Source organism: Bos taurus, chromosome 27 (assembly GCF_002263795.3).
Source record: "Bos taurus isolate L1 Dominette 01449 registration number 42190680 breed Hereford chromosome 27, ARS-UCD2.0, whole genome shotgun sequence".
Lineage (NCBI taxonomy): Eukaryota > Metazoa > Chordata > Mammalia > Artiodactyla > Bovidae > Bos > Bos taurus.
Genome location: NC_037354.1, coordinates 34,942,194 through 34,967,918, shown reverse-complemented (window position 1 = coordinate 34,967,918; position 25,725 = coordinate 34,942,194). Strand labels below are relative to the sequence as shown.

General features: G+C 37.5%; 1 protein-coding gene across 2 annotated transcripts in view; it reads right to left on the bottom strand.

Moving 5' to 3' along the window:
* The window catches only part of ADAM18 (ADAM metallopeptidase domain 18), a 111,582-nt gene that overhangs the window by 422 nt on the left and 85,435 nt on the right, over positions 1 to 25,725 (bottom strand). For both annotated transcript variants that reach the window (XM_024986398.2, XM_059882370.1), the window contains 4 exons: positions 23,118 to 23,301; positions 19,168 to 19,248; positions 12,592 to 12,706; positions 4,360 to 4,516 (listed from right to left, as the gene is read on the bottom strand). In XM_024986398.2, coding sequence (XP_024842166.1) covers positions 4,360 to 4,516; positions 12,592 to 12,706; positions 19,168 to 19,248; positions 23,118 to 23,301 — 537 coding nt within the window. The remainder of the gene's footprint in view (positions 1 to 4,359; positions 4,517 to 12,591; positions 12,707 to 19,167; positions 19,249 to 23,117; positions 23,302 to 25,725) is intronic.

The following is a 25,725-nucleotide window of genomic DNA, read 5'->3' as shown; positions in this document are numbered from 1 at the left end:
GCAAGAGAATTCCAGGAAAACATCTACTTCTGCTTCATTGACTACCCTAAACCCTTTGACTGTGTGGATCACAACAAACTGTGGAAATTCTTAAACAGATGGGAATACTAGGCCACTTTACCTGCCTCCTGAGAAACCTGTATGCAGGTCAAGAAGCAACAGTTAGAAATGGACATGGAACAACAGACTGATTCAAAATTGGGAAAGGAGTATGTCAAAGCTGTATATTGTCACCCTGCTTATTTAACTTATATGCAGAGTACATCATGAGAAATACCAGGCTGGATGAATCAAAGCTGGAATCAAGATTGCTGGGAGAAATATCAATAACCTCAGATATGCAGATAACACCACCCTTATGGCAGGAAGCAAAGAAGAACTAAAGAGCCTCTTGATTAGGGTGAAAGAGGAAAGTATAAAAGCTGACTTAGAACTCAACGTTCAAAAAACTAAGATTATGGCAGCCAGCCCCATTACTTCTTGCCAAATAGATGGGAAAAGTCTGGAAAAAGTGGCAGATTTTATTTTCTTGGGCTCCAAAATCACTGCAGACAGAGACTGCAGCCACAAAATTATAAAAAGCTTTCTCCTTGGAAGGAAAGCTATGAGAAACCTAGACAGCATATTAAAAAGCAGAGACATCACTTTGCTGACAAAGTTCATATAATCAAAACTATGTTTTTTCCAGTAGTCATGTACGGATGTGAGAGTTGGACCATAAAGAAGGCTGTTTTGTGCAGTCACTCAGTCGTGTCCACCTCTTTGTGACGCCATGGACTGCAGCACACCAGGCTTCCCTGTCTTTCACCATCTCCTGGAGCTTGCTCAAACTCATGTCCATTGAGCCAGTGATGCCATCCAACCATCTCATCCTCTGTCATCCCCTTCTCCTCCTGCCTTCAATCTTTCCCAGCATCAGGGTCTTTTCTAATGAGTCAGCTCTTCACATCAAGTGGCCAAAGTATTGGAGCTTCAGCTTCAGCATCAGTCTAAAGAGGGCTGAGCACTGAAGAATTGATACTTTTGAAATGTGGTTCTGTAGAAGACTCTTAAGAGTCCCTTGGATTACAAGGAGATCAAACCAATCAATTCTAAAGGAAATTAACCCTGAATATTCAATGGAAGGACTGATGCTGAAGCTGAAGCTCCAATGCTTTGGCCACGTGATAGGAAGAGTGGACCATTGGAGAAGACACTGATGCTGGAAAGATTTAGGGCAGGAGGATAAGAAAGCAACAGAGGATGAGATGGTTGGATGGCATCATCAGCTCAGTGGACATGAGCTTGAGCAAACTCTGGGATATGGTGAAGGACAGGGAAACCCGGCATACTGCAGTCCATGGGGTCACAAACAGTAGGAAACAACTTAGTGACCGAACAACAACAATTGTATGTATTTATATATGAATACATATTTATATGTGTAAATATATAGCTTTACATTTATTACTTTACTGCTGGTTTATCATTTAAGTATGAGGCAAAATAACTACAGCTATGAAATGATTGAAAATAATAAAAATTCGTTTATTTAGTTTTGTATACTTTTGGTTCTTTGAAAAATCCATGGTTTAGAAAGACTAAAGTGAAAGGCTAAATAGAATATTTCCAGTCACTATAGAGTAAAGAATATGCCTGCCAATGCAGGAGATGTGGGTTCGATCCCTGGGTCAGGAAGATCCCCTGGAGAAGGAAATGGCTACCCACTTCATTATTTTTCCCTGAGAAATCCTATGGACAGAAGTGCCTAGTGGGCCACAGTCCATGGGGTTGCAAAAGAGTCAGACATGACATAGCTTATTTAATCTGTGGCATGTGGAAAAGATAACACATCTTTCCTTTAGGCAAACTTATTTGCAAATGTGGATAAAAAGAATCACATTTCAGTATTTGAAACTTGGAAAAAGATACATAGCAGGAAAAAAAAAACTTTACCCTATAAATAAGAAGATTCACTTAATATTAAAAAGAAAATAAGAAATATCTAATTTCCTTCATTCAAAATTAGACCTACATATATATGTTCAAGATTTTCAATGAAGGTGCAAAGGCATTTTAATGAATATAGTTCTTTCAACAAATGATACTGGACTATTTGGCATACATTTGCAAAAATACAAACTTTATCACATATGTCATACTTTCAAATTTTACTTCAAATTTTGCACAAAAACTGCCTCAAAATGAATCATAGGTCTAAATATGCATTGCAAAGCTATAAATCTTCAAGAGAAAACCTGAGTGACCTTGGGTTTGGTGGTAAGTTTTTAAAGCATAATCCAAGACGGAAAACAATGATAAAATTTAAAAATGTTTCCTCAGCAAAATATACTGTGATTTGAATGAAAATATGACACATATCTGAAGAAAAAAACCCTCAATTTTTATCTGATAAAAGGAGAAGAGGGCAGCAGAGGATGAGATGGTTAGATAGCATCACTAACTCAATGGAAATGAATTTCAGCAAACTCCAGGAGTTAGTGGGGAACAGAGGAAACCAGGTTTTGCTACAGTTTGCTACAGTTGGTTTGCTACAGTTCACAGGGTTGCAAAAATTCAGACCATCCGGCTACAACAAATATGTGATAAAGGACTTATCTGCAGGATATCTAAGGACAATTGTGTGTATACATGTGTTGTACACATATATCAGACTCATATATCTGTCTGTTGTGAGGTTCTAGAAGCAATGAAACCCAAATAGCAAGGAGCAAACCTAGCATCTAGGTCTATAATATTGTTTTCCAATAAAAGAAACCAACAATCCTTGTAGAAAAGGCTGCTTCTAGGGCTGTGACAAGGAATATACAAGATAATTCTGAAACACCCTTTATAGAGCCTGAAAGTGGAGAACTACTCAAAACCAAAAACATACGGGGCACATTTAGCTGCCTTTTTTTTTTTTTTTATAGATTTAAGTATAAAAAGAGAGAAAAATAATCTAACAGGTGTTTTCATGTTCTCAGGAAATACCTGACAAACACTACTTCCTCCAAGTTATCAAGATTGATATTATCAGTTCATAGCATTTGTCTTTGATGTGATGTGATGAGAATGATGTTCCAGCTCTGTGAACTTATTACCTAAACCCACAGCCCTAGCCTAATGCATGATGGAAATAAATATATGGCTATAAGATAAAACAATTTTTCCCATCTGGTAAAAATTATGTATTCAAAAGCTCCAGTATATACTTATAGAATAAACAAAGATGGAAGGCTTAATGGTACACATCCCAGGTCTGGTGGGAGAGTTTGTAAAGGAACAGTCATTAAGGCTGGGACAGCATGAATTTTTAGATATGGAGCTGTATTCAGCATGTACATTACACAGGTTCCCTCAACAACATTACCTGTCAAGGCTTTCTTTGAATTCTCTTTTTTTCTTTTCCTCTGTAAAGTCTCATGATGGCCGATTGAGTCACTTTCTCTTTCAGTGAATATGATCCAACATTTCCCTAAATGATATACATGTGGTGTGTGTATAATTGAGTATGTCTTCATAAAATGGGCTTCCCTGGTGGCTCAGATGGTAAAGAATCTGCCTGCAATGTGGGGGATCTGGGTACAATCCCTGGGTCAGGAAGATCCCCTGGAGGAGGGCATGGCAACCAACTCCAGTATTCTTGCCTGGAGAATCCTATGGACAGAGGAGCCTGGCAGACTACAGCCCACAAGGTCACAAAGAGTCAGACAGGACTGAGCGACTAAGCACAACACACAATAATAGTTTTCAAAGAAAATGTCACTTTAAGGCTAAAATCCTCATTCATGCTGTCACATATTGGGATTAATATAAAGGTTTCTTGCCTTCAATGAGTTAAAGAGTTAGGTCATCAGAAAGGAAGATGGACAAAAGTAAGAATATCATGCACAGGTTTATAAGAAACAGTGCCTAATTTCAGAGGAATTCTGCAGAGATTTTTTTAACAACATTTGAGACTACTAAAGAGATAAAAATATTTTGAGGTTCAAGGATTTATTAATGACATTTTTAATATAAATTCTAAATTGGATAAAAAGGATTTCTCTGAAGGAAACAAACACTGCTACTTAATTTAGATCTACTTAGGAACTTAAAATGATATACCAAATATAGTTTTCTCATATTAAGTCCCTACTACACTGTGGAATATTCATCAGGAAAACAGTTCTAGAGCAGTCAAAATTTTGATTTGTCTTAATATGCTAATAATGAACTATTGGGAAAACAGAATGGATAAAAGGACATTTGTTTACATTTTAAAATAGCACACATTTCATAATAAATATAACAAATATTATATAATTATGAATTTATGACACTGGTTAATGACTAGCACAATTTGAGATACTAAATTATTTGCAAAATCTTACTTACCCCTCATATTCCACACTCTCTTTGTTGCATGATTTTCTCATTTCATTTCGCTTCATGATCATAATGGTGAAAATTATGAAAAAGGGCAGAAAAATGTAGAAACTTAAAATAAGCCAGTTCTGATGAGTATTGTAGCCTTTTTTAGTAAACGTTGTATCTGGAAGTGAAACACAGAAATAAGTGGATATTCACTGAATGTTTGAATAAATTTCTATTTATCTCACTTTAATCATATGCATCCTGGAGGAGGGAATGGCAACTCACTGCAGTATTCTTGCGTGGAAAATTCCATGGACAGAGGAACCTGGCGGGCTTAAGTCCACGGGGTTGCAAAGAGTTGGGCAGCAATCATATGCATACATGTAAAATCATATACATAATTGAAAGTTTAAGACCTTGCAAACTGTCATATATGAGAAAATAAAAGGGCATTTAAGCTCATACCCAAAACAATTGAATATTTTTCATAGGCTTACTCAGTTCAGTCAGTTCATTCACTCAGTTGTGTCCACTCTTTGCGACCCCATGGACTGCAGCATACCAGGCCTCCCTGTCCATCAACAACTCCTGGAGCTTGCTCAAACTCATATCCATCGAGTCAGTGATGCCATCCAACCATCTCATCCTCTGTTGTCCGCTTCTCCTCCCGCCTTCTATCTTTCCCAGCATCAGGGTTTTTTCCCAATTAGTCAGTTCTTCGCATCAGGTGACCAAAGTATTGGAGGCTTACTAATCATCTTTTATGCATATTTTAAAAATATTATGATACTGTATTTGCAGTTTGAAGTCTGTTTACTACACTCATCTTATTTATTTATTTTAAAGGTGGCATATTAGTAGGGGTTAAGTTAAAAATTTAGCAATATGCTGTGAAAAGCCCCCATCCACTACCTTGCCAAGTCACATAGTTTTGCTCCTCAAAGGAAACCATTTTTAAATGACTATGTTTCTCCATCCAGTATTTATATTTTATACATGTGAATAAAATCCATTTCTATACCCATACTTGTGTCTGTATCTACCTATATGTAATGTGTGTGTGGTGTGTATTTTTTTCCCTCTTGTTGACAGTCAACAATATAGTATGCCCTTTTGCTGTCTTAAAAAATTCAAATATTACACAATTCCCAAAAGTACACACGGAGAAGGCAATGACACCCCACTCCAGTACTCTTGCCTGGAAAATCCAATGGACAGAGGAGCCTGGAAGGCTGCAGTCCATGGGGTCGCTGAGGGTCGGACACGACTCAGCGACTTCACTTTCACTTTTCACTTTCATGCATTGGAGAAGGAAATGGCAACCCACTCCAGTGATCTTGCCTGGAGGATCCCAGGGACGGCAGAGCCTGGTGGGCTGCCGTCTATGGGGTTGCACAGAGTCGGACGCGACTGAAGTGACTTAGCAGCAGCAGCAGCAAAAGTACACAATAAATAAATATATTGGCAAATAATTAGAAAAATAATCCAGATCTCAAGACATACTCTGCTAGAGTCTCAAAAGCACACACCAGGAAATTTTCTAATCATAATTCTGTTTTCCAATTAAAATAAATAAATTTATATTTTAAAAAACCAAAACAAAAAAAAAAAAAGATATTGCTTTTCTCCATTACTATTTAGTTAGTAGATTTTTTACAGAAATGTAACAATACTAACAGACATGCATTCACGTCATCATTTTATAGCTCAGAGAATTTTCTAAATTGAACACATCTATGTAACCAGCACCAAATCCAAGAAAAGTAATATTACCAGCATCTCACTACCTCTAATCTACTTTCTTTCAGCCACCATCCATGGAAAATCACTAATCCATGGATCATTTTTGACAGATTATAACGGAGAAGGAAATGGCAACCCACTCCAGTGTTCTTGCTTGGAGAATCCCAGGGATGGGGGAGCCTGGTGGGCTGCTGTCTATGGGGTCGCACAGAGTCGGACATGACTGAAATGACTTAGCAGCAGCAAACCAAACATTTGTAACTTTTCCAGTGGTTTTCCTAAGTGGTTGTAGGAATTACATTCACACTAGCAATGAATGAGAGTCTTGGTATAGCTTGTATTTTCCTTCTTTTATTATATAGTTATTCTTGTGAAGAACTGACTCATTTGAAAAGACCGGGATGTTGGGAAAGATTGAAGGCAGGAGGAGAAGTGGACGAGAGTATGAGATGGTTGGATGGCATCACCGACTCAATGGACATGATTTTGAGTAAACTCCAGGAGTTGGTGATGGACAGGGAGGCCTGGTGTGCTGCAATTCATAGGGTCGCAAAGAGTCGGACACTACTCAGCAACTGAACTGAACTGAACTGATTCTTCGTATATGATGAAATGTGAACACTATAACTGTACAATGGATACGATAGAGCAAATGAGGCATGCACTTAAAAGATTATTTTTTGTTTTGGTTGTTATGGATTTTCTTCAATTAATGTAAAATTCTTATCAGTATTGGTAGGGAAAATAAGTTTAATGTCTGAGATTTGACAACAAAATAGTGTGACTCTTGTATTTGATGTCATTTAAATTTTGTGATTTTTTAACAGATTTACTGTTATTTTAGATGCAAATACATGAATCTATTTGAGATGTATATTATATGTTGTATATATATATATATATATATATATATATATATGTTTATATCTATAAAACCACCACATCAGTCAAAAGACAGTTGACTCCTGAACGTTGCAGGGTTGGGGGATCCACTCCAAGCAGTCTAAACACTCATGTTTAACTTTAGCATTGGTCTTCCATATCTGAGGTCTCTCTGTAGTGCAGGTTCCACCATATCTGCAGCTGCTCACCCATGGATTTAGTCTACTTCTGATGCTACACTACTGTGGTATTTATTGAAATAAAATCTGTGTACAAGTGGATGCACTTGTTCAGTCGCCAAGTTGTGTCTGAGTCTTTGCAACCTCATGGACTGCAGCATGCGAGACATCCCTGTTAATGCACAGAGAAGTTCAAATCCATGTAGTCCAAGGCTCAACTGGAGTGAATACATCCATCACCCACAAGTTTCTTCTTGCCCATATAATGCTGCTTTGCTGCCACTCCCAACACAAGCAACCAAATCAGCATTCTCTATTAGTTTAGGTGTTCTACAATTTAATATAAATAAAGTCACACAGTCTGTATTCATTTTAATCTTGCTTTTTTCACACAGCAGAAATGTTGACATCCATCCACATTGGTATTTTTAACAGTGGCTCATTCCTTTTTATTGTTCAATAGTATGCTGTTTTTTGAATATACCACACGTTGTTGATCCATCACCTGTTGATTTGTCTTTGGGTTGTTTTCAAATCGTATCTATTACATGTAAAGCTGTTATGAACGTTTGTGTACAAAGTTTTGTAGGGGTGAAGGCATTCTATTCTCTTGGTTAAGCAGTAAAGTGACTGCATTACATGATAGGTGAAAGAAGCCAAGGGCTTCCCTGGAGCCTCAGTGATAAATTCACCTGCCAGTGCAGGAGACACGGGTTCCAGCCCTGATCCAGGAAGATCCCATATGCCAAGGAACAACTAAGCCCATGTGCTCTAGAGCTGGGGAGCCGCAACTACTGAGGCCCTCAGGCCCTAGAGCCTGTGCTCTGCAGAGAGAAGTCACTGCAGTGAGAAGCCCTCACGCCACAACTATTGAGTAGCCCCTGCTCACTCTGACTAGAAAAACCCCGTGCAGCGATGAAGACCCAGCACAGTCAAAGATAAATAATAAATAAATAAGATTCTTTTAAGAAGAAGCTGAAACTGTACAATTTTACATTTCAACAATAGTGTATGAGACACTATCCTCCCATCTTGGCAAAACTTCATGTAGTTAGTCTTTAAAATTTAAATAAATTTTAAAAGAATGTAACAGTAATTGTGTAATTGTGATTTTAGTGTACATTTCTTTGATGAACAATGACATTGGGCATCTTTACATGTGCTTATCTATCATCTATATATCTTCTTTGATAAAGTATCCATATTTTTCCCATCTTTATTGGGCAGTTTGTTTTCCATTATTAATTGTCAAAGATTATATTGTGAATATAAAATTTGTATATATTCAGAATATAAATACTTTGTTAGTTATATACCTAACTCTAGTTATATACAAAACTCTTCAAGAGTTTTGAAGAGCAAAAGCTTTTCATTGTGATGATATCCAAATTTTCACCTTTCCTCCTTAGAATGTGCTTTTGGTATCACATGTTAAAAAAAATAATCATTTAATCCAAAGGCACTTAGGTTTTCTCATATTTTCTCTTCTGGAAGTTTTATACGTTTAGGCTTCACATTTTGGTGTGTGATCCACTTTGAGTGAATTTTTACACGTGATGTACAGAATTCTTTTTTTCTGCATGTAAGTATATAATTGTTCCAGCACTTTTTGCTGAAAAAGTTATCCATTATTCACTGATTTGCTTTGCACTTTATGGAAAATTAGTTTTCCATGCATCTGTGGCTCTACTTCCAGTGATTTATTCTGTTCCATTGATCTACATGTCTATGTTAAAATCAATGTTACACTGCATTGATTATTGTAACTTTATAGAAAGTTCTGTAATTGGGTGATGTATTTTATCTAACATCACTCTGTCTCAAAGTTATTTTGACAACACTAGTCCCTTTGAAATTCTGTATAAAGTTTATAATCAGCTTGTCAATTTCTGCAAATGAACCTGATGGATGACTTGCAACGGGATTTTCCTGAGTGTATAGATAAATCCGGGGAGAACTGACCTTGTAACAAGTGTTTTCCAAACTCTGAACATAAATGTCTCTTCAGTTACTTAAATTTTCTTTAATTTATCTCAGCAATGGTTTGAAGTTTTCAGTGTACAAATCATGTACTTTTCCACTGAATTTATTTCTAAGTATTTTGTTTTTTATGCTGTCATGAATAAAATTGCTTCCTTAATGTCATTGTTGGATTGTCTCTTTTTAGTTTGTAGATATACAATTGTTTTTTGTATATTGATCTCATTTTCTTCCACCTTACTCTTTAGGTTTTGGTGACTCATTAGGATTTTTTCATATAGGATCATATTACTGTACAGAAACACTGATTTTCTTTTTAATCCATATGCTTTGGGGGGAAGGATATACTGACCAAACCCTCTGATATAAGTGGAAGTAATCTGCAGAGGCTTCCCTGGTGCCTCAGTGTAAAGAATCTGCCTGCTAATGAAGGAGACACAGGTTCTATCCCTGGGTGGGGAAGAACCCCTGAAGAAGGAAATGGCAACCCATTCCAGTATTCTTGCCCAGGAAATCTCACAGACAGAGAAGTTTGGTGGGCCACAGTCCATGGGGTCACAAATAGTGGGACACGACTCAGCAACTGACTGGTAAAACAACAACCTATAGCCACAGGTGAATGTATAGCCAGCTAGCCTTCCCTTTCCCCTGCCTTCCTTCCCGGCCACACACTGCTGTTTGTGGACAGAGTCAGGTCCTGCCTTCCATCACTGGTCAATGTTACCGTGTCCACCTATGAATAGCCCCCGCAGTCATGCACTTGTATGTTCCCAGCCTGACTCGTCTCTGGCTTCCACTGCATGTTCTGGGGTGAGCGTCCAGCCACAGAAGAGCATATCAACACCCATGGCCCCTGCAGCTGTTTGTCAGATCCAGATCAGGTTCTGCCTCTCTGACTGGCCCGCACCACCATGCCTACTTGTAACCAGCCCCTGCCTTCAGCTCTGAACCTGCACACCCCCAGCAAGACCTGACCTCCAAGACAGTGCACACACCCAGGGGAGGAAGAGAACAGCTATAGGAGAGCATACTCTAGCTGTTTGTTAGATCCAGGTCACAATCGGACTTCTGACAGTGGTGGGCATCACTGTGCCTACCTGGAGCTAGCCTGTCCGATTGTGCACTGGCATGCCCCAGAACTCAATTTCCACACCTCATCACTGATTTCCCTTGTAGTATGCATTCGCAGAAGTAGAGTGTGAAGCAATAGGAAAGCACACTGACATTCAGGGCCATCGGAACAGCCAGTGAGCCAATAGTTGGCTCCAGCCATTGCCACCTACTGCAGCCCTGATCACTACAAACACATCTTCAACTGACATCTGCCACCACCTGGACACCTGCACTTGGGCCCCACAGCCAAGTATATGCATATCACTGTCTCCAGTCACTACCATTGCCTAAACTTGTCCTTAGCTATATTTTTAGACTTTAGGACTATTATCCATTTTGAGTTAATATTTGAAAGTTGTGAGGTCTGTGAGTAGGATAATTGTTTTGCTTATGGGTGTCCAGCTGTTCCACTGAAATGACACAAATACAAGAAAAATTTTACAAATGGATGCATATGAAACAATTTGGGCCATGTAGTCCAATAAGAATAAAATGCTCTCCTCCAATTAAAAATAAATTAATTAATTAAAAAGCAAACTAAAATGTTGACATAGGTAGAAACCAACACAATATCATAAAGCTATTATCCTCCAATAAAAATAAATAAGTTAATTTTTTAAAAAAGAAAACACTCATCAAATACAACTAAAATCTAGGATTTATTTTATTTATTTATTTTTGTTTAATTGCTGTGACTAGGACTTTCAATTTTGTGTTGGATAAAAGTAGTGGGCATAGGTATCCTTGTCTTATTTCTGATCTTAGAGGAAAAGCTTTCAGCTTTTAACTATTGTGTATGATGTGAAGAAAGCTGAGTGCTGAAGAGTTGATGCTTTTGAACTATGGTGTTAGAGAAGACTCTTGAGAGTCCCTTGGACTGCAAGGAGATCCAACCAGTCCATTCTGAAGGCGATCAGCCCTGGGAGTTCTTTGGAAGGAATGATGCTAAAGCTGAAACTCCAGTACTTTGGCCATCTGATGCAAAGAGTTGACTCATTGGAAAAGACTCTGATGCTGGGAGGGATTGGGGGCAGGAAGAGAAGGGGACGACGGAGGATGAGATGGCTGGATGGCATCACTGACTCAATGGACATGAGTCTGAGTGAACTCCAGGAGTTGGTGATGGACAGGGAGGCCTGGCGTGCTGCAATTCATGGGGTCGCAAAGAGTTGGACACGACTGAGCGACTGAACTGAACTGAACTGAATGATGTTAGTTTTCGGTTTGCCATATGTGGACTCTACCTTGATGAAGTATAGTCACTCTATACCCACACTGTTGACAGTTTTATTTTTTTAAGATTTATTTATCTGTTTTATTTTTGGCTGTGGTGGGTCTTCGTTGCTGAGTGCAGGCTTTCCCTAGTTTGTGATGAGCAGTGGCTCCTCTTGGTTGCAGTGTGCGGGTTTCTCACTGAGCTGGCTTCTCTTGTTGTGGAGCTCAGGCTCTAGGGCATATCAATTCAATAGCTGCAGTGGGTGGACTTAGCTGTCCTGTGGCATGTGGAATCCTTCTGGACCAGGGATTGAGCCAATGTCCTCTGCATTGGCAGGTGGATTCTTCCCACAAAGGAAGCCCTATTGAGAGTTTTTATCATAGATGTTGAATCAATGAATAGCAACTTGCCTTCATTCATGGAAACTAGAGAAAGTATAAACTTGTACTTCATCACTCAAAATGTGATTTACTATTATTTCCTAGTAAATACATATATTTTGTCATACATTTTTTACATAAATTTCATTCAAAATAAACACCTTATTCTAGATGTGCTTTTTAATAACCTGTAAAGTTTTTAATAACATGGAATGCAAATAATTTGCATGATGTTCACCCATCCATATTTATTTTTTAATTCATGCTATGATGTTTATTAGGGTTTCCCAGGTGGCATTAGTGGTAAAGAACCTGCCTGCCAATGCAGGAGATATAAGAGACTTGGGTTCAATCCCTGGGTTGGGAAGACCCCCTGGAGGAGGAACTGGCAATCCACTCCACTATTCTTGCTTGGAAAATCCCATGAACAGTGGAGCCTGCTGAGCCACAGTCCATAGGCTCACAAAGAGACAGACATGATTGAGGTGACTGAGCACACATGATGTTTATTGAAACTTGAGTACTATATTGTATTTTAGTAACTGAGTTGATTAAAACTGGGTGTCTCTGTGGAAAGCACATTGCAAATGTTATTTAACATTAATTTAATGAAAGCCACTATTCAAAGTAATTCTTTTAGTCACTTGGGAGATTATGAAAGATTTTAGTTAATAGTGTATTTCTTTATTTCATAAAGCATCCTATTTTGATGCTTTATTTTTAAAACATTCTAGAATTTAAAAGTTTAATTTCTACTCACAAGATTTATGATCATATCCATCATCAATACTTCCTCCTGGTGAACCAATGTGTAATTCACAATCTGGAGGTGTATAGTCAGGAATGCAATGACAATTGCCTAAATTATTACATATCTGAAACAGAAAAATGTGTAATTACTATGAATCATGATAGTCTCTGTATGTCATATATACTTACTTTCAAAAGAATAAAATCCCTGATCTAAGTTTATTGTTGTTCAGTTGCTAAGTTGTTTCCAACTCTTTGCCACCCATGAACTGTAGCACAACAGGCTTCTCTGTCCTTCATTATCTCCCCGAGTTTGCTCAAACTCAGGTCCATTGAATCAGTGATGCCATCCAACCATCTCATCCTGTTGCTCCCTTCTCCTCTTGCCCTCAATATATCCCAGCATCAGGGTCTTCTCCAATGAGTCTGCTCTTCCCATCAGGTGGCCAAAGTATTGGAACTTCAGCTTTAGCATCAGTCCTTTCAATGAATGTTCATGGTTTATTTCCTTTAGGATTGACTGGCTTGATCTCCTTGCTGTCCAAGGGACTCTCAAAAGTCTTCTCCAGCACCACAGTTCAAAGGCATCAATTCTTTGGGATTCAGCCTTCTTTATGGTCAACTCTCACATCCATACATGACTACTGGAAAAACCAGAGCTTTGACTATATGGACTTTTGTAGGCAAAGTGATGTCTCTGATTTTTAATATGCTATCTAGATGTGTCATATTTTTTTTCCCAAGAAGCATCTTTTAATTTTGTGGTTGCAGTCACTATTCTCAGTGATTGTGCAGTCCAAGAAAATGAAATCTGCCACTGTTTCTACTTTTCCCCCACTGATTTGCCATGAAGTGATGGGACCAGATTGGAGAAGGAAATGGCAACCCACTCCAGTATTCTTGCCTGGAGAATCCCAGGGACGGGGAAGCCTGGTGGGCTGCCGTCTGTGGGGTCGCACAGAGTTGGACACGACTGAAGCAACTTAGCAGCAGATGGGACCAGATGTCATGATCTTCATTTTTTGAATGCTGAGTTTTAAGCCAGCTTTTTCACTCTCCTCTTCCATCCTTATCAAGAGTCTCTTCAGTTCCTCTTTACTTTCTGCCATTAGAGTGCTATCATTTGCATACCTGAGGTTGTTGATAGTTCTCCCAGCAGTCTTGATTCCAGCTTGTGAGTCATCCTGTCCGTCATTTTGCAGGATATGCTCTGCATATAAGTTAAATAAGCAGTATGACAATATACATCTTTGACATACTCCTTTCCCAATTTGGAACCAATCTTTTGCTTCATGTCCAGTTCTGACTGGCCTTTCTTGACCTGCATACAGGTTCTCAGGAGGCAGATAAGGTGGTCTGGTATTCTTATCTCTTTAAGAATATTCCACAGTTTGTTGTGATCCACACAGAAGAAGTGTTTAAGATAGTGAAGCAGAAGTAGATGTTTGTTTTTGTTTGTTTTTTGTTTTTTTTCTGGAATTTCCTTGCTTTTTCTATGATCCAATGAATGTTGGCAATTTTACTTCTGGTTCCTCTGCCTTTTCTAAATCCAACTCGTACATCTGGAAGTTCTCGGTTCATGTACTTCTGAAGACGAGCTTGAAGGATTTTGATCATAATCTTGTTAGCATGTGAAGTGAGTGCAATTTTATGGTAATTTGAACATTCTTTGGCATTACCTTTCTTTGGGACTGAAATGAAAACTCACCTTTTCCAGTCCTGTGGCCACTACTGAGTTTCCCAAATTTGCTGGCATATTGAATGCAGCACTTTAACAGTATCATCTTTTAGGATTTGAAATAGCTCAGCTGGAATTCCATCACCTCCATTAGCTTTGTTCATAGGTATGCTTCCTGAGGCTCACTTGACTTCATACTCCAGGATGTCTGGCTCTAGATGAGTGACCACACCATCATGGTTATCCAGGACATTAAGACTTTCTTCTACAGTTCTTCTGTGTATTCTTGCTACCTCTTCTTAATCTCTTCTGCTTCTATCAGGTCCTTGCCATTTCTGTCCTTTACTGTGCTCATCCTTGCATGAAATGTTCCCTTGGTATCACTGATTTTCTTGAAGAGAGCTCTAGTCTTCCTCATTCTATTGTTTTCTTCTATTTCTTTACATTTTCCACCTAAAAAGGCTTTCTCTCCTTGCTGTTCTCTAGAACTCTGCATTCATTTGGATATATCTTTCATTTTCTCCTTTTAGGCCATTCAGGAATGACCTAAATCAAATCCCTTATGATTTTACAGGGGAAGGGATGAATAGTTTCAAGGAACTAGATCTGGTAGACAGAATGGCTGCAGAACTATGGACCGAGGTTTGTAACATTGTACAGGAGGTTTTGACCAAAACCATCTCCAAGAAAAAGAAATGCAAGAAGGCAAAATGCTTGTCTTCTAAGTTTATTAAAGACTATATATTGATACATAGTGCTTCCCTTGGGCTTGACAGTAAAGAATCTGCCTGTAATGCAGGAGATCCAGGTTTGATCCCTGGTTCAGGAAGATCCTCTGGAGAAGGGAATGGCTACCCACTCCAATATTCCTGCCTGGAGAATTCCATGGACAGAGGAGCCTGGCAACGATACTCCATGGGGCCGCAAAGAGTCGGAAATGACTGAACAACTAACACACAAAAGAGGGCCTTCATCCACTAATTAAGTCCCTCTCCACTGCTAAGCGCTTTCTGTTTTACATATATTCACAGATAAACACACATACCCACATCCACAAACATATAAACACTCATTCCCAGGTTTTTGCCAAACAAACATCACTAATGAAAAATTATGAATTTATTCCCATACCTAAAGGTATAAATATAGGGCTAGCACATTTTAAGAAATAGACATTTATGGTTATTTCCTATCATTATATTGGAGACATTGTGTTTTGTCCATGTATGCTGATAATGACAAATTTGGGGGGTTTATAGATAATGCTGGGCTGGAGGAAGCACAAGCTGGAATCAAGATTGCTGGGAGAAATATCAGTAACCTCAGATATGCAGAGGACACCACCCATATGGCTGAAAGCCTCTTGATGAAAGTGAAAGAGAAGGGTGAAAAAGTTGGCTTAAAGCTCAACATTCAGAAAACTAAGATCATGGCATCTGGTTCCATCACTTCATGGCAGATAGATGGGGAAACAGTGGAAACAGTGTCAGACTTAATTTTGGGGGGCTCCAAAATCACTATAGATGGTGATTGCAGCCATGAAATTAAAAGACGCTTACTCCCTGGAAGGAAAGTTATGACCAACCTAGATAGCATAATCAAAAGCAGAAATATTACTTTGCCAACAAAGGTCCATCTAGTCAAGGCTATGGTTTTTCCAGTGGTCATGTATCGATGTGAGAGTTGGACTGTGAAGAAAGCTGAGCACTGAAGCATTGATGCTTTCGAAATGTGGTGTTGTAGAAGACTCTTGAGAGTCCCTTGAACTGCAAGGAGATCCAACCAGTCCATTCTAAAGGAGATCAGCCCTGGGTGTTCTTTGGAAGGAATGATGCTAAAGCTGAAACTCCAATACTCTGGCCACCTGATGCGAAGAGTTGACTCATTGGAAAAGACCCTGATGTTGGGAGGGATTGGGGGCAGGAGGAGAAGGGGACGACAGAGGATAAGATGGCTGGATGGCATCACCGACTCGATGGACATGAGTTTGAGTGAACTCTGGGAGTTGGTGATGAACAGGAAGGCCTGGCGTGCTGTGATTCATGGGGTCACAAAGAGTTGGACATGACTGAGCGACTGAACTGAACTGAAAGATTATTGAAATTTTAAATTTATTTTCCCTACATATCAAAATTGATTTCAATAAAATGAGTTTTATTTATAATACTGTAATCCAAAAGTGTTCTTCTAATTTACACATCAATATCTCTCTCTCTCTTTTTTTTTTTTTGGTATTTAGTGTAGCCCGACTTCCCAGGTGGCCTTAGTGGTAAAGAATCTGCCTGCCAATGCAGCAGACACAAGAGATGTGGGTTCAACCTTGGTTTGGGAAGATCCCTTGGATTGGGAAATGGCAACCCACTCCAGAATTCTGGCTTGGAAAAATCCCATAGACAAAGGAGGCTTGCAGGCTATGGTCCATGGAGTTGCAGAGTTGGACACAGCTGAGCACACACATACACACACAACGCTCTGGTGATAAATATTTTAATGTAAAACTTTGAAATTAAGACTAAAATATCATTTATTTCATATTTCAAATCTAATCTCCAAATTTTCCCCTATCCTGATTTAACATAAATAGCAGAGGTTACCATCATTACATTTTTACTAATGTAGTGAAAGAAAAAAGATGGTTAGCTAGAGCAGAAGCAATAAGCAAATAAATGTTATTAAATTTTATTAAGTGAAGAATGACTTGCTATTTCAGACTAGATATGTAATTTGACTTTCTAGTGTTAGGTGTTTAGTTGGTAAATCGTGTTTGACTTTTTGTAACCCCATGACTGTAGCCCACCAGGCTCCCCTGTCCATGCGATTTCCCATGTAAGAATACTGGAGTGGGTTGCCATTTCCTTCTCCAGAGGATCTTTCTAACCCAAGGAGTTCTTAGCAGAAAAAAAACGAAATGAAAACGTATACCTTAGTCACTTGTCAGTAATACTTCTAATGTCAGAAAATGAAGAAAAGTAATCTCATAGCATTCAGCACAAATAAAATGGAATTAAACTACCATCACATTTCTCTTTGACAGGACTGAAGGAAATAGAACAGTCCAACTGAGCTTACAAAGTTTTGGGAGAGCAGAACTAAAACTTAATAATTTTGTGCCAATGATTTTTTTTTAATGTGGAAAGACATTTTTGCATTGTTGATATGCTAGAACTTTAAATGCATACTGCACAAGATATATTTCTCTCTACTTTAAAGTGGTATTCCAGCACCCTATCTCTCCGATTAAAACAGATAAACAATGTCATGTCAGAAACAACATTTATCTAGAATATAAAATCTAAATAGATAAATTCCCTATAATATAAATTTTAGAAAAAAAAATTAACATAATAGACCAAATCTCTTAGGAACATCAAAGTAGCTATATTTTGGATTTTTTAAATAAAACTTTTTACTATGAAATAGAATGTACATAAACCTAGTCTTACTGGAATGTTAATTTCATAATGCATAAAGTATCAAATTATGACAAAGGTCCACCTAGTCAAAGCTATGGTTTTTCCAGTAGTCATGTATGGATGTAAGAGTTGGACTAAAAAGAAAACTGATTGCAGAAGAATTGATGCTTTTAAACTGTGGTGTTGGAGAAGACTCTTGAGAGTCCCTTGGACTGCAAGGAGATTCAACCAGTCCATCCTAAAGGAAATCAGTCCAGAATATGCATTGGAAGGACTGATGCTGAAGCTGAAACTCTAATACTCTGGTCACCTGATTTGAAGAACTGACTCATTTGAGAAGACCCTGATGCTGGGAAAGATTGAAGGCAGGAGGAGAAGGGGACGACAGACGATACAATGGTTGGATGGCATCACCAACTCAATGGACATGAGTTTGAGTAAACTCCGGGAGTTGGTGATAGACAGGGAGGTCTGGTGTGCTGCAGTCCATGGGGTCACAAAGAGTTGGACACAACTGAGTGACTGAACTGAACTGACATTTGAAACTAATATGATATTGTATGTTAATTACAGCTAAAAATGTATCAATAAACTGCAGACTATAAGTTTGGTTTGAGATTTTACAAAAAATATTGAGGCTGAAGGCTTAAAGCAGAGAATTGAACAAAGAAGAGCAAAAGATCAGACCAACAATGGTAACAATTAAAATGAACAACAATGAAAGTAAAAGACAAAACATGAAAATGTAGCGATCCTTTTTGTTTACAGAAAAGTTTCATAGAAAATTCAAGACAAAGCAGTAGCATTCTATATCTTCTAAAAGCAACCAAGTAAATTGTAACACTGAATATTATAAAACTGAATACTGATAAATTTAATTTCATTTCTATAATGTTGACTGAATTATACACTGATTATCTTTTTGGAAAGCAGTGAAACAAGGGTCCCAAATTATACATTTTTAAGAAGTAAATATTAAATGCAAAAGTAACTACAAATCTGTATTGCCAGATTAAAATGGATAAACAGTTGAGAAAAAAATGTTTTTTGCATAAAGATACTTTCTAGTAGAAGCCTCTTCATAAAAACTTCAGAAATTCTCTATCATGTCTTTAAGAATATCTTCTGTAAAATACTATATAGCTTTAAATTTTAATTATGAAGAGTATGAGAAAGAAGAAATATGCCCACAATATAAGCAAAATATGCATTTATTTGCATGAGAAAATTATTTTTTTTAATTTAAATGTGTTACCAATTCATAAGTTTTGAGTGCTTACAATAAATTCAGTACACATATAGTACAGTTCACTAAATAGTGTTTTGATCGATTGGTAATCAGCTGATTTTCTTTATATTAGTTAGCTATTCCTAGGCAAGCCTGGATAAAAGAGCAACTTAGATTTTCATTTCTCCCAAACAGGATAGATTTTTTACATTGAATTACTCAAAAAATAACATAAAATTTAGAATTACAAAAACAAAAGTAGCTTACCCCATTTCCTCTGCATTTTATAGTGGCATTACAATTATATCCCATTAAAGGAACTTCTTTGCAGGTTTTATTTATACAATACTAAAACAAAACAAGCAAATATTTCATAGTTATTTACAAATCTGACACAAGGAATTAACTATATCATGTGTATACAAAAGAACAAAAGACATACTTACTGAGACTTTATATTATGCATCACTCTGATTTTGGAACAAAGATTCCGTCAATCCAATACAAAAATCCAAACAATAGTAAGAGTTAAAAAAAAAAATCTGAGAGTGTTCACCTTAACACAGTTTATGTAGTGATGCCACATGATTTTGGTTTTGATACTTACAATTGGGAACTGAAATGAGAATCACCATTATGGGAGTTAATGTTCTGCTATGAATAATTGGTTAGATTAATATTAATGATTTGTCTGCTCAAAAACTGGAAAACAATTTATTATTTTAGTTTCAGTGTAAAATATAAATTATTATTTTGGATGGTACATTATCATAAATCCTTGTTATAATACTAATTATAATAATCCATCAAGAGAAATATTTTAACCTAATATGCATTGCAAAACCCTAGTTATGTTGAAGTGGTTAATCAAGGGTTAAATTAGTCATTTTTTCCCCCCCTCATTTACTTTTCTCTATTATTTAAGCTAAGCTCTTAACTTATTTCTCTTGACTTTTTAAAATACATCAGCATAACACATGATGAAGTCATTGAAAAGAAGAATGAAATTTAGCATTTTGCAATTATTTCCTGAAAATTAACATATAGCCAATGAATAAATGATGTTGTGTATACCAGTACATTTTTGCTCTTTCTCTTGGATATAATATTGGAAGTGCTAGCCAGAGCAATCAGGCAAGAAAATATGAAAAGCACACACATTATAAATAAACAAGCAAAATTATCTCTTTGCAGGTGATATAATCTTGTATGTCAACTCTAAAGACTCCACATACACAGAAGTTTGTTAGAACTAATCAACAATTCAGTAAATTTGCAGTATAAAATATTAACATATAAAACTAAAGACATTTCTAAACAATGGACATTCTAAAAAGGAAATTAAGAATACCATTCAAGAAGAATAGCATCCACTATTATTAGACAATTAAAATTAACCAAGAAGCATACACTGAAAACTGAAAGAAATATTAAAAAAAAAATTAAAACAGAAAAATAAAATTTATCCTGTGTATATGGGCTGGAAGACATAATATTATTAATATATCAATACTATCCAAAACATCTATAAATTCAATGCAATCTGTCAAAATTTCAAGACAGATATTTTTTTCATAAATAGAAAAACCCATCATAAAATGCACATGGAATCACAAGAGAGTCTATATAGCTGAAATGGTCTTTACAAAGAACAGAATTGGAGGACTCACACTTCTTGATTTCAAAACTTACTGTAGTGTTCACTTCAGCAGCACATATACTAAAACTGGAATGACACAGAGAAGATTAACATGGCCCCATAGTCAAGGCTATGGTTTTTCCTGTGGTCATGTATGGATGTGAGAGTTGGACTGTGAAGAAAGCTGAGTACCGAAGAACTGATGCTTTTGAACTGTGGTGTTGGAGAAGACTCTTGAGAGTCCCTTGGACTGCAAGGAGATCCAACCAGTCCATTCTAAAGGAGATCAGCCCTGGGAGTTCTTTGGAAGGAATGATGCTAAAGCTGAAACTCCAGTACTTTGGCCACCTCATGCGAAGAGTTGACTCATTGGAAAAGACTCTGATGCTGGGAGGGATTGGGGGCAGGAGGAAAAGGGGATGACAGAGGATGAGATGGCTGGATGGCATCACCGACTCGATGGACATGAGTTTGGGTGAACTCCGGGAGTTGGTGATGAACAGGGAGGCCTGGTGTGCTGCGATTAATGGGGTCACAAAGAGTTGGACATAACTGAGTGACTGAACTGAATTGAACTGAACTGAAATTGCTAAAGTAATCAAAAGAACATGATATTGGTAGATATATAGACCTGCAGATTAATATAACAATCTAGACAATCCAAAAACAGACTCACGAAAATACCCTCAATTCATTTTTTTTGACAAAAGTCCAAAAAAATGAACCTCAACCTAAACCTCAGGTTAAAGTAAATTAACTGAAAATAAACCAAATGTAAAACAAACTTAAATGTTAAACACAATATTACATATTTTTAGAAATAAAAAAATCTGTGAGACTATCTTCATGACCCAGGGTTATAACTAGGCTTATTAGACTTGACACAAAACACATGTTCCATGAAAGGAAAAATTGACAAATTGATATCATGAAAAGCTTTTCTGTATGAGTTTCTCCACCATGTAGATTGCTTTAGCAAAGCAAGCAAGCTGAGAAGGTGAGAGAAAGAAAGTGCATGCCAAACAGAAGTCACTGTCTTTTCTAAAACGAATCTTATAAATAACACGCCATAACTTTCACCATCTTCTCTTTCTTAGAAGCAGTCAGCATATCCAGTGCACACACAGACGAGGAGGATCACATGGGGAGTGAGTATCAGGAAGTGGGAGCAGTGGAGCCATGTTAGAAGGTGCTGACCACAAGAAGCAAGTTCCCAAGGGGATAGGACTGCTCAACGCAGACAGAAAAACCAGCTGTTTGATTAACCATTTTAAGAACTGCCTTATGATCCAGCAATCCCACTGCTGGGTATACACACGGAGGAAACCAGAAGGGAAAGAGACATGGGTACCCCAATGTTCATCGCAGCACTGTTTATAATAGCCAGGACATGGAAGCAACCTAGATGTCCATCAGCAGATGAATGGATAAGAAAGCAGTGGTACATATACACAATGGAGTATTACTCAGCCATTAACAAGAATACATTTGAATCAGTTCTAATGAGGTGGATGAAACTGGAGCCTATTATACAGAGTGAAGTAAGCCAGAAAGAAAAACACCAATACAGTATACTAATGCATATATATGGAATTTAGAAATATGGTAACAATAACCCTGTGTACAAGACAGCAAAAGAGACACTGATGTATAGATCAGTCTTATGGACTCTGTGGGAGAGGGAGAGGGTGGGAAGATTTGGGAGAATGGCATTGAAACATGTAAAATATTATGTATGAAACGAGTCTCCAGTCCAGGTTCGATGCATGATACTGGATGCTTGGGGCTGGTGCACTGGGACGACCCAGAGGGATGGTATGGGGAGGGAGGAGGGAGGAGGGTTCAGGATGGGGAACACAGGTATACCTGTGGCGGATTCATTTCGATATTTGGCAAAACTAATACAATATTGTAAAGTTTAAAAATAAAATAAAATTTTAAAAAAAGGTTTTGCTTTATTTTTAATACATAAGTACTAAATACCATTTACATAAAACACTGATTTACAACTGCTGCCTTATATTTTCTGGAATGTGTGCATTCATATTTCAGACTGACTCCCTTAGCTTCTGAACTATTTTTCTTCTCCCTTTGTTTTTTAGCTACATAAATAGTACTACATGTACATCTCAACATGAGCTCGTACATTGCTATAGCTGTGCTCTGCCAGTACAGACTTCTGGTTTGGGTCCTCCAAATTTCTCACACTTATATTTTGACAATACAGATAAAATATGAATGCTCAATTATGTTTTTTCTGAAGCAGGAAAAATTAAAAACACAAAATTAGAATTTTATGATTTAAAACCATCAGAATTCAAAGATCTAAACAGAATCAACTGTCAGTAGACTCCTGTGCTTAAAAATGCATCTTGTCCCTGAGGACTGATGACAGATTAATCCAATGTTATTTGATTACCGAGGCTTGGTTTAATAATCTTTTCCATATCATACGGGAAATAAATGGCAGCACCAGGTTCAAATCCTTTCTGTATGATTGGGATAGTCATCGTGGAATATAGTAACTGATAATTCCATTATCTAACACAGGTACATGCAAGTGAACATGGTTTGTTACCATCTGTGCTCCACACACGGTGCCATCAGCCACATAGGTATAGTCTCTTCCACCTGATCTCACTGATGACGCAGTAGTTACGCACAGAAGTCCTTGAGAATATGAATAAACGGCAGATCGAACATCACTTCTATAAGTACTATTTTGTGGCCAAACACAAGCTAATTTTCCACAAAGAACATCCCTGGAGAGGGGAAACAAAACAATGTCTTATCATTCTGTCCTTTAATGAAACTTAAGTTTTAAATAAGTATTGTATCACATCAGTGATAACATAAATGTTGTTTAACGAATAGTAAAAAATCAGAAGAATGCCAAATGTCGCTGTGCACATCTGAATGTGATACAATTAACTGGCACAGCAGTAGCAGGATTGAAAACTACACAATGAACTCAGATGTTCAGACATGACTTCATTGCCTATTTTAGTACTCAGTTTTGTTATCTAGCCCATTACACGGATCACACTCAGAAAATTCCTCACATGCTCCCACTTTGATAAAGCTTGACCAGGCTGCTGGTTTGTTACTCAACGTTTGTTGAGAGTGACTGACTGCATTTATTTATACTTTATGCATATTTTGAGACCCTTCTAATTATGCTTATTGTAATGGCCATGATCTTTAGTCAGTAAATCTATTTAATATACAGACTGTTCCTTTTGATCCCAAGATTCTTTGAATATGTTCATATTTCCAGTCATTCTGTATTCCTTTCCTGAGAATTCAGAAACTTTTAGACCCCATATTTGGCATAAGCCATACCAAAGTTTATCCCATAAATAGTTTATTTACCTATCGATGGGTAGAACACTGGCTTCTCTAAGAGACTTCCAATATTCCTAGTTTATGCCCTGGAAAATAATTGATGTCACTTCTTGCTCTTGGAATCACTCAAATCTACCAACTCTCATCCTCAAATGAAAAAACAATTCTTAGTTATTGATATGTGTTTGTTGAGCATGTCCCTCTTATCTCTCCAAATGTCTTTCATTAAAAAATCTCATCCCCTTGTTCTAAAAGACCATGAAGAGGCTTTTTGTGTGTGTGTGTGTGTGTGTGTTTTAACGATTTATTTATTTGGCTTTGTGGCTTGCAGGATATTAGGTCCCTTGACCAGGAATTAAGTCTGTACCCTCAGCAGTGAAAGCATGGAGTTCTAACTATTGAACTCCTGGGGAATTCTCCATGGGAGGTCCTTTTAAAATAACAGAGATTAGTTTAATGGTATCAAGAAGTGAGGGCTTCTCAGGTGGCACAGTGGTAAAGAATCTGCCTGCCAAGATGTGGGTTCAGTTCTTGGGTTAGGAATATCCCCTGGAGTAGGAATGTCAACCCACTCCAGTATTCTTGTATGGAAAATTTCATGGACAGAGGAGCCTGGTGAGCTACAATCCATGGGGTTGCAAGAGTCGGACATGACTGAGCATGCACGCATCGTGAAGATTGAAATGAGAGTGGGATTCCATTTCCAAATCTTTTTCCAAGTTTCTCTCCTTCCAGTCTCATTTTTCTTGTTTCTCAGATTGAAATAACTCTTTTTATTGTTGCTCTATTCTCTTCGTATAGAATGTATCTCAAAATATCTTAAACCGACTTTACATGAAAGATCTTTTTCTAGTCTGGCTATTGAAATACAAACTCCTCTTCCAAAGTCCATTCTCTCAAAATTTGCATTTATGGTTGAATTCTTGGAACTGGCAATCTGCTTGAATTCCTGGAATCTGATGAAAGCAGATGAATTGAGCTATTGAATTCCAGTGTCATCTAGTGATTTTATTTTGGGAAAATTCATATACTACCATCATCTCAGATGAAGTCCATGTAAGTCATGCTTGCTAACTTTCACAATTCCTTCCACCTTTTCTTTTCCTTCTTCCATATCTTAGACAAAGGGTGGCATGCATACTTCTGGTCATCAGAGAGAGATTGAGGCTGACTTACCACCAGATCCTGCCTCTGTGGGCATCCACTGTGGTGTAACTCAGTCTGCTCTCAATTGCTTTCTAATAAGGTGTGGCTGATTATATTCCATCTTTTAGAGATTATCAGGCTCTCTTCATGAGATCTCCCTTCATCAGCATTCACTTCATGATTCCAGCCTTCCTCTTTTAATCTGTTAGTTTTCCAGTGTTGGGGCACGTGGGAAATTCTGCATTCTCTACACATCATAATTAATCCATAGCAGACTCATGTGGAGGCAGGTGGTGGAGGATACTGTCTTAGTCCCATTGAACTAAACACCGTCTTCAGCCATTTGTAGTTTTCGTAAAGGAACCAAGTTGCTTTTTAGCCATGCTGAGTGTGGTGTTTACCTAAGGGTTTTACAAAATTTTTTTTTTCTGATTTTGTCCTGGGATTTAAAGGAAGTCCTACTTCTTTCTGGAGCATTTGACTTTATCTGAGTTTTTTTAACATGTTCTTCCCACTCTCTGTTTTTTTTTGTTTTTTTTTAATCAACATCGTCTTTATGTCCTCTCTTACTTCTTAAATCTGGCTCTGTTACTATTCTTTAAGCCACCTTAAGGTATAGTCACCACCAAAAAACTATACCTATGTGTGAAACTTGATGAATTTGGAGATAAGGACATGCCCGTGAAATTATTAGC